Below are 10242 nucleotides of genomic sequence, written 5' to 3' on the forward strand. Positions count from 1 at the left end.
TATTGTGCCCGTCTTTGCATGAAATGTTCCCTTGGTATCTCTAATTTTCTTGATGAGATCTCTAGTCTTTCCCATTCTATTGTTTTCTTCTATTTCTTTGCATTGATCGCTGAGGAAGGCTTTCTTATGGTTCCTTGGTATTCTTTGGAACTCTGCATTCAAATGGGTATTTCCTTTTCTCATTTGTCTTTAGCTTATCTTCTTTTTTCAGCTCTTTGTAAGGCCTGGTCAGACAACCATTTTGCCTTTTTGCATTTCTTTTTCTTGGGGTTCGTCTTGTTCACTGCCTCCTGTACAATGTCACGAACCTCCGAACCTCCATCCATAGCTCTCAGGCACTCTATCAGATCTAATCCCTTGAATCTACTTGTCACTTACACTGTATAATTGTAAGGGATTTGATTTCGGTCATACCTGAGTGGTCTAGTGGCGGATGTTCTATGGAAAAGAACACAGGAACTTCAACATATCGCTCTCTTCCTTTTTCTTTAAATTTACCGTCATGGTTGACACACATCAAGCAATGCACTTTAATTGTACATTTTGTTCTTGGGTTGAATTCATACCATTATAATGGTAAACATCTGGTAGAGATAAGATATGCTTGTTTGACTAGTCTCAGCTTTAGAGAGGTTTTTTTTTTTTTCTTTCCTTAAGCCAATTAAATACAGCTCTCTTACAAGTTAATTTTTAGGAATACTGTCTGGAGTAGAAAAACATTACATACATATTATGTATATATGTGTATATACATGGGGTCGCAGAGAGTCAGCATGACTGAGCGACTGAACAGCAACAATATATTCATATGCATATGTAAACATACAGACAGGTGCCAAGACAGGTCTTAAGGCTTTCATTTAAAGCCTTAGTTATGAGGTAGGTACAATAATATGAAATTTACTAGGCTATAAAAAAAAATAGTTGGATCCAAATTATATTTCTGGCAGATGGAACAAGTTAAAGTCAGTTGCCCAGAAGGCTAAAGCTTTTTACTAATATTTGTGGAGAAGTGCTTTAAGATTTTTGGTGCCACATGGCCCTCTTAAGTGCATGATAATTTTGTTCTGTTTCCAATGTCCTGACATTTTACAGTATTTGAAAGTGCCTTGAGACAATAAGGAGGTTTTGGGACTGGTAAGACTGGTTTTGAATTACTCCTAGAGGCACACTGGTGTTTTTTTAAAGAGTTACTTTACAAGACAAGGACAGTTGTTTTTAATTCTCAGAGAATTGGATTGCTGCTTGAATGATACCAAGAAGGGTGACTTACCCATCCAGTGCATTATCTTGGATTTGTTTCTTTATGTTAAGGACAAGACTTTTCCTTCCAGTCTCCAGATGGAAATTGCAAGACTCCTGTGTTGTAGATTTAGAGCTGTGTGGCTTTGGAATATTTTAATAAATAATTCCACAAAGGCTTCAGAATTTTTTTTTCTTTTTTTCTCCTCTGAGTACAATAGTTTTATTTTAGCTTAGGAAACACAGCCTCTGAATATCAGGCCAACTTCTAAGCATATAATCCCTTTAAAAAAATCACTCAACATCTTATCGTGTTTCAGCTGCTACAAACAGTGAATTTTACTGGCAGTATCAAACTTTTTTGTTTTTTTCTTGTAAAACCAAAGGCATACCTGTTTCAAGTGACTCAAAACCAAAACTAATGAGCTTTTTATGACTTAACCACAAATGCAAGAGGCATCTTCAAAGAGGGTGCAAAACATACAGCCCTCCCAAGATCCAGAGTCTCCTCCAAGACAGCCAAAAGAAAGTCTTAAATAACCTCCACATCTCGTGAACTGTCGATGGTTCCTCGGATACTAGCCATAAACAGAATGTGACCCACATTTCTGTGAGGACATCTGTGTATTCTCAGGGCTCCCAGCCTGACAACTGGCCACCTACAGACACAGACCGGCCCGACAACTTGCATGCCCGGGCAGGCAGACAGCTAAGACCTCAGGACAGAAAATGAGAAAAGAGGGAAAGCAATAGCTGTCCCTGGGAGTGTCAGTCGCTCAGTTGTGACTGACTCTGGTGATCCTATGGACTAAAGCCCGCTAAAGCCAGGGAAGAAATGGGAAAGGAGATGACGTGGCTTGTCATCTCCTTCTCCAAGGGCTCTTCCCAACCCAGGGATGGAACTCACGTCTCCTGCACTGCTGGCAGATTCTTTACCGTCTAAGCCACCAGAGAAGGCCATGCCTGGGACAGAAAGGATCAATGACCAGTGGGTACCCAAAACCAAATTCGCAAGAGTCTCATCCCAAATAACTAATTCTTACAAATGTTTTTTTTTTTTCCTGCCGATCTGAATTTGGAAAGGAAGGGACAAGAAGGAATTATTACCTTCCTCTCTTGACCAGTCTTCCCTGGTAGCTCCCCCAGGGAGTTGGTAAAGAGTCCCCCAGCAACGCAGGAGGCCACCTGCAATTGCTGACCTGGGCTTTGATCCCTGGGTCGGGAAGACGCCCTGGAGAAGGAAATGGCAACATGCGCCAGTATTGCCTGGGAAATCGCACGGATAGAGGAGGTAGGAATGATGTGGTTGGAAATGCTAACTTCGGCCAGTTTAGTCAGGACCCAGGATCTCTCAGGGGCAGCCCTCCTTTCCCGCCCCACCCCGCCCCAGAGGAGGGTGTCCCAGACAATGCTAACTCATCCTTCTTAAAAACATATAGGAGCTGAAGTTTTCCCCTGTCCTATTAGGGTTTTCAGCTGGGACTGACATAAGACAGGAGAAAAGCATAAAATGTATTTACATGAACAAAAGAAGAAGAACGCTCACAAGAAAAATGAAGACCCAAAGAAGTGCCCAGGCCTAAGTGCCTGTATACCAGCTGAGCAAAGAGTAGTCGCTGTAGAAGAGTGCCTAAGTGACGTGGTGGCGATGGTTGTTGCTAAGCCATGTCCAACTCTTGCGACCTGATGGACGTGGCCCACTAGGCTCCTGTGTGCCCTGGACCTCATACGGGCAGGCTGAAGGAAAACACCGCTTAACTGGACACAGTTCTCTTGGCCTCTGAGCCTCATCTCTTGTGATAAGAATGCTTCTTCCTCCTACCATAGAGAAGGCACCTCTCACGTGGCATATTTATATCCTGCTTTTAGGAAAAAAAAGGAAGGTCAGTGTACCCCTCTTGCATCTACAGTTTATCGAGTGCCTTTAATTCAAAATAAGCAGTATGGAGTTCCCTGGGGGTCCAGTACTTAGGACTTGGTGTTTTCACTGTACTGGCCTGGGTTCGAGACCTTGTTAGGGAACTAAGATCCTTCAAGCCTTGTGACAGAGCCAAAACAAAACAAAAAACACCCACAAAGCCAAAATAACCAACATCCCAAAGTGGCATATTGTGGGGGTGGCAGGTTCTGAACTCCTTCAAAAGAAAAAACAATGAGCAGTGTAGCCCACAACTCAATGGCACACGCGCTTTTCCTCAAGACAGCCGTAGTATGCAGCAGCAGGCCTTCTAAAGAACACTTACAGGGACTGCCCTGGTGGTCCAGTGGCTAAGATGCCTTGTTTCCAATGCAAGGGGCTTGGGTTCCATCCTTGGTCAATCCCACATGCTGCAACTAAGACCTATTGCCACCGAATAAATCAATATTTTTTAAAAAAGAATATTTATAGAGGGACTTCCTGGCAGTCCAGTGACTTCGACTCTACATTCCTAATGCAGGAGCCCAGGTTCGACCCCTGGTCGGGGAATTAGATCCCTCATGCAGAAACTAAGAGTTTGCGTGCTGCACGTGTTGCAACTGAAAAGATCCCAAATGCTGCAACTAGCCGTCCTGCATGCGTGCATGCTGTCACTTCAGTCGTGTCCAACTCTGCGCAGCCTGATGCACTGTAGCCGCCAGGCTCCTCTGTCCATGGGGTTCTCCAGGCAAGAACACTGGAGTGGGTTGCCATGCCCTCCTCCAGGGGGTCTTCCAGACCCAGGGATGGAACCCACGTTTCTTATGTCTCCTGCAGTGGCAGGCGGGTTCTCTACCACTGGTGTGCTGCAAGTAAGATCTCCAGTGCAGCCAAGAGAAAAGAATATTTATGGAGTAATCAAGCGCGAAGTACTCAAGAGTCAAGGTTTAATACAATTAATAACTTTATTTTCACAAGGATTTTTCTTTTTTTACTCAGTGTGTTTTTAATCAGAAATCATTTTTCTTAAAATTATTTATTGATTTGGCTGTGCCAGATCTTAGTTGTACCATGCAGAATCTTCTGGTTACAGCATGTGAGCCCTGGCCTGGCACTGAAGAATACAGTGACTCTGAGAGGAGTTTGGTGCCGCTTCCTTGATTTATGCTAAGGTGGTTTTACATCCCCCCCCAATGTTTTGTAGCTTTAGTGCAAATGTCAACACAAAACACCAAATATCAAGAGAGTGAGAAGACAGGACACAGACTGAGAGAAGATATTTTCAAAACTTATCTAATAAAAACAGTTATCTAAAATTTACAAAGGAGTTTTTAAATGAAATAACAGGAAATCAAACAACTTGCTTAAGAAATAGGCAAAAGATTTGAATAAACACCAAAGATGGTACATGGATGATCAACAAGCATATGAAAAGATGTTCGACATCATGTGTCATTAGGGAATTGCAAATTAAAACAACAATGAGATGCTACTGTACACCTGTTAGAATGGTGAAGGTCCAAGACGCTGACAGTCTTCACATGCGGGCAAGGATGTGCAATCAAAGTAAGTCTTGTTTCATTTCTGGTGGGAATGCAAAATGGTACTGTCACTTTGGAAGGCCGTTTGGTGGTTTCTTACAAAACTAAACAAACTCTTACATGATCCAGCAGCTGTGCCGCTTGAGATTCACCCCAATAAACTGAAAATTCAGTCCACACAAAAACGTGCACACAGATGTGTACAGCAGTTGTATTCATAATTGCCAAAACTTGGAGGCAACCAAGATGTCCTTCAGTAGGTGAACGGATAAATTAGCTGTGCTACATCTATACAGTAGAATTGGTTGTTTTTCAGTTGCTAAGTTAAGAGGAGAGTGAAAAAACTGGCTTAAAACTCAGCATTCAAAAAACTAAGATCATGGCATCTGGTCCCATCACTTCATGGCAAATAGATGGGGAAACAATGGAAACAGTGACAGACTTTATTTTCTTGGGCTCCAAAATCACTGCAGATGGTGACTGCAGCCATGATATTAAAAGATGCTTGCTCCTTGGAAGAAAAGCTATGACCAACCTAGACAGCATATTAAAAAGCAGAGACATCACTTTGCCAACAAAGGTCTGTCTAGTCAAAGCTATTGTTTTTCCAGTGGTCACATAGGGATGTGAGAGTTGGTCTATAAAGAAAGCTGAGCACTGAAGAATTAATGCTCTTGAACTGTGGTGTTGGAGAAGACTCTTGGGAGTCTTTCGGACTGCAAGGAGATCAAACCAGTCAATGCTAAAGGAAATCAGTCCTGAATATTCATTGGAAGGACTGATGCTGAAGCTCAAACTGCAATATTTTGGCCACCTGATGCGAACAACTGACTCATTAGAAAAGACCCTGATCCTGGGAAACACTGAAAGCAGGAGGAGAAGGGGGTGACAGAGGATGAGATGGTTGGATGGCATCATCGACTCAATGGACATGAATTTGAGCAAGCTCCGGGAGTTGGTGACAGACAGGGAAGCCTGGCATGCTGTAGTCCATGGGGTCGCAAAGAGTCGGACACGACTGAGCGACTGAACTGAAGTGAAAAAAACTGATCTGAAAAGGCTATATAGTTTATAATTCCAACTACATGACATTCTGGAAAAGACAAAACAATGAAGACAGTAAAAAGATTAGTGCTGACTGGGGTGAGGGGAGATGGGAGGAGGCGGAGCACAGACTTTTTACAGCAATCTATTTCTGTTTTGTAAATAAGTTCATTTGTATCATTCTTTAGATCCCACATGTAAGTGTCTTTCTCTGACGATACTTCACTGTGATAATCTCTAGGTTCATCAGTGTTGCTGCAAAAGGCATTATTTCATTCTTTTATGATTACTGCTCCGCTTTATATTCTATCTTCTGTATCCATTCATCTTTTGATGGACATCTAGGTTGCTTCCATGTCTTGACTATTGCAAATAGTGCTGCTGTGAACCCTGGGGTGCACGTATCTTTTTCAATTAGAGTTTTCATCTTTTCCAGATATATGCCCAGGAGTGGGATTGCTAGGTCATATGGTAACTCTATTTTTCATTTTTTTTAAGAACCTCTACACAGTTCACTGTGAACTGTGCTAGTTCACATCTCCACCAGTAGCGTGAGCGGACCCCTTTTCTCCACACCCTCTCCAGACTTCCCCTTTCTTCTTGAGTATTTTTGGCATTTATGTCTACATGCTACGGATGCACCACAACATACTGGTTATCGACTTCTGTCTCCCGACTTCCTGTTACGGTGAGAATTCAGCTGTCTGATACAACTGTCCCTTCAGCTCCTCCCTGTCCCAATATATTATCACTTTTTTACTAAATATTTGCGGTTTCTAATATTATAGCTATGCAATTATTCATAGCTGAGCATTTATAATACTGATTTAATTTTCTTTCTTGTTTTATTTTCTCAGTCGACAATCGCCTTTTTTAGAAATATCAATTTTGGGGGCAGTGCTGGGTCTTCACGGCTGCATGCAGGCTTTCTCCAGTTGTGGCGAGCAGGGCTGAGCGGCGGGGGTGGGAGGCTGCTCTGCTGCGGTGCGTGCACCTCACTACAGTGGCCTCTGCTTGCAGAGCGCGGGCTCCGGGCACGCGGGCTTTGCTAGTTGCTGCGGTGCGTGCGCCTCACTACAGGGGCCTCCGCTTGCAGAGCGCGGGCTCCGGGCACGCGGGCTTTGCTGGTTGTGCCGCGGGGCCTTAGTTGCCCCGTAGCACGTGGCATCTTCCAGACCAGGGGTTGAACTGGTCCTTCACATTGCAAGGCGTCATTCCCTGGACAACCAGGGAAGCCCTGCCTTGATAGTTTTTCCTTTGTGTTCACTGATAATTCTTGCACCTTCCTAAAACTTCAGTTTCTTGGCAGCATTCTCTAAATAACTCCATTCTTCTCAGTTTTGGATTGATTTCCTTTTAGGCCTGTGACAGAGCTGTCATCTTGGGAGTCTGTAGTCATCCTAGAAATTCTTCCTTCCGATAGGAATTCTGGCTACTGGATCACATGTATTACCTTTTCTTGGTTTGCTTACTCTTTCTTGGTTTGATTTGCTTAAAAAAAAAAAAAAAAAATGGAAGCATGTTTTACCAGTAGCTTTTGGGGGTTAGAAAGCTAACACCAGGTATGGGAATGCCCACCCTAGATATTTCTGTGTTTTTAGCTACAGTGACCTCATCTAAACTGGTTGTCCGCTATGGGGGTTGCGCTGCCCTCGTGGGATCTGTTCACCATCTTTAACGTCCGTCTGTCTTCTGTGTTAGGTCTCTTATTTCCTGTATGTATATCTTCCTTTTCTTTTTTGGTTTCTGCCCTCATTTTGGAAGAACATGCCCTCTAGGAGCTTCCTGAGAAAGGATGCATTGGAGGCAAAAGTGTTAAGATTTTGTATGCCTACAAATGCTTATTCTGTCATTCTTACTGAACAGCTCAGCTGGGCACAGAATTCTAGATTAGTGTATTGGTTAAGGAATAGACCCGTGTGCTGTAGTTTAAACAACGTAGTTTATTTCTCTCACATGGATGGTCTGGAGGAAGCAGGTGGGAAGGCAGAGTTGTTCAGGCACCCAGCTTCTACCCCACTGATCGTCCCACCATTCCCTGGGTCGATCCTAAGCCAGTTTACCAAAACACATCTACATTCAAGCCTGTAAGAAGCGGAAGGAGAGGAAGGAGAGAGCAAGCAGTTTCCTTTAAAGTTGTGACTGAGAAGCTTGCACACCCTCTGATCAGTTCTGTGGGCTCCCGTTGGGTGAAGTTATTTTCTAGTCCATCTTTTTACTCAGGATGTTGCCTTTTCAGGTCGTAATTTTACACAGGGATCTGGACCCAGTCTCCATGCGAGGGCTCTGGAGTTCATTTCCTGTGTGTGACCCTCATGAAAACCCCCAGCTCCAGGCTGTCAGGACAGGCAGAGGCCCAGCTTAGCCACCAGCTGAAGCCCTAAGAGCGGTCCATTGCTCTGAGCAGCCCGCACACCCTTCACCGCTGCCTGGAGTCCCGGGCGGGCTGGACCTCCCAGCTTGCTGCCCGTCTCCACCCCCTTACCCCTCACACACCACCTCTCGCCCCCTGTTCCCAGAGCTCACCAACTCTTTCCCACCTCCTGGCCTTTCCCAAGCTGTCCCCTCCGCCTGCCTCTTCCTGACATCCCCTTAGCTTGCTCCCTCCTCCTCCTGCTCAGATGTCACCACCTTGGAGACTCTCCCTGACTCTGAACAACGGAGTTCATCACTATCCCTTACTCAGCTTTTACTTTCTCTCAAAGCACCCATCACTACTCACATGAGGACCATGATTTTTATTTGTTCAGGATCTGACTCTTGACTAGATAAGGGCCCAGGAAGCTGATTCAGAAAGTGATACCAGGGAGCAGAATTGAGGCAAGGGGTGTGAACAGAGGAGTCGTCGTCAATACAAGGAGGTGCTATTGAGTCGACCACCCCAGGGTCTTCTGAGGAAGACTGTCAGTGGTGGCTCAGAATTCTGAGGGGAAGAGCGAGAAGCCTGTACACCCCAGAGCGGGCTCCTTTGTCAGGGGTGCCCCTCACAGCCATTTAATTCCCCTGCACTTCTGGGCTGCATACATGTCAGAGAGGTCTGCAGCAAGAAGCAGGAGGTACGGTCTGAGGTGAGACCCCGTCAGGCTGTCCCTGTGCAAAGCTGGTTGAGGCCCACGGAGAAGTGGTTTCTGTGACAATGGCTGGTAAGAGGTGGGGCTGGGAGACAACACAAGGACCTTAAATAAACATCTCCTGTGCTGCCCTTCGGAGAAGGCAATGGCACCCCACTCCAGTACTTTGCCTGGAAAATCCCATGGACGGAGGAGCCTGGAAGGCTGCAGTCCACGGGGTCGCTGAGGGTCAGACACGACTGAGCGACTTCACTTTCACTTTTCACTTTCCTGCATTGGAGGAGGAAATGGCAACCCACTCCAGTGTTCTTGCCTGAAGAATCCCAGGGACGGGGGAGCCTGGTGGGCTGCCGTCTGTGGGGTCACAAGGAGTCGGACACGACTGAAGTGACTCAGCAGCACTGCTGCCCTTCCCCAAGCACTGAGATGAGTGGCCACACACAGCAAGCACTTGATACATATTTGAATGAATGAATGTACGTGTGGGGCAGCAGTCTAGTGGGGAAAAGGCAAGTAGTGATGAGTTAGGAATATTAAGTGGGCTGTGATGGCCTAAGTACAGGCTGTCAGGGGGTCTATAAGCTGGAGCCCAGCTAGTCTACTGGAAGAGAGGGCTTCCTGGAAGAGATGGCCCTTAAGCTGAAATCTGGAAGATGAGCAGGAATTAACTGCATAGCTGGCTTACAAAGCATTTGGACATCTAAGTAAAAATACCCGTGACAGAACTCACGGTAACATTTACCAAGCTCTTGGGCCAGTCTGCTGAATGCTTAATGGGTCTTGTTAGTCTTTGCTTTTAACCCTATAAAATGTTGACCGACTCACCTGAGAAGTCAGGTGACGTCCAGTGACTGGGAGAGAGAACCGTTCCCCCACTTCACACGGGCGGACTGAGGCTCAGAGCAGGGCAGTAAGTTGCCTACAGTCACAGGAGTGAATGGCAGAGCCAGGATGAACACCCAAGAGCTCCTGAGCCCCTGCTCCTGAGCTGGCCAGACAGAACAGGGGCTCAGGAAGAGGGAGTAAGGAGGGGAAAGGAGACGCGGCAGTGCTGAGCTGGGCGGCGCTGCCTCCCCAGCTATTACCAGCGGAAGCTGAAGGAAGGCGCCTGTAAGGCTCGGGAGACGGAATCGGCCACAGGGCGGCTGCGGCCCCGGAAGAAGCTTCCCTACAGCCCCCCGCAGGCAGACACCCTGGAAATCCCCGAACGCAGAGTCCTCAGGGTCCTGAGCCGGCTGAAGCAGCAGAACTACGGTGAGGGCCCCGGGCTCCCCCAGTGGCTCCCCCAGCCGGGGCTGAGGCGCAGCTCCCTGCTTTGGGCCTAGCTGTGTGCTGACGACCACTCGCTCCAGCCCAGCCCCCCGCACTCTTTACCCTGAGCCTGAGCCCAGGGAGCACAGCTGGTCTCAAGAGCCTGGATTGGGAGGGCAGAGGGGCTGAGCAATCC

At 46.3% G+C, this 10242-nt stretch overlaps 1 protein-coding gene across 1 annotated transcript in view; it reads left to right on the plus strand.

Annotated features, from left to right (window-relative positions):
* SPATA21 (spermatogenesis associated 21) overlaps window positions 1-10242 on the plus strand; it is a 38418-nt gene that overhangs the window by 26490 nt on the left and 1686 nt on the right. Inside the window, exon 11 of the mRNA XM_010862517.1 lies at window positions 9874-10049. Coding sequence (XP_010860819.1) covers window positions 9874-10049 — 176 coding nt within the window. The remainder of the gene's footprint in view (window positions 1-9873; window positions 10050-10242) is intronic.

This window comes from Bison bison, unplaced genomic scaffold, assembly GCF_000754665.1.
Source record: "Bison bison bison isolate TAMUID 2011002044 unplaced genomic scaffold, Bison_UMD1.0 scf7180017858151, whole genome shotgun sequence".
Taxonomy (NCBI): domain Eukaryota; kingdom Metazoa; phylum Chordata; class Mammalia; order Artiodactyla; family Bovidae; genus Bison; species Bison bison.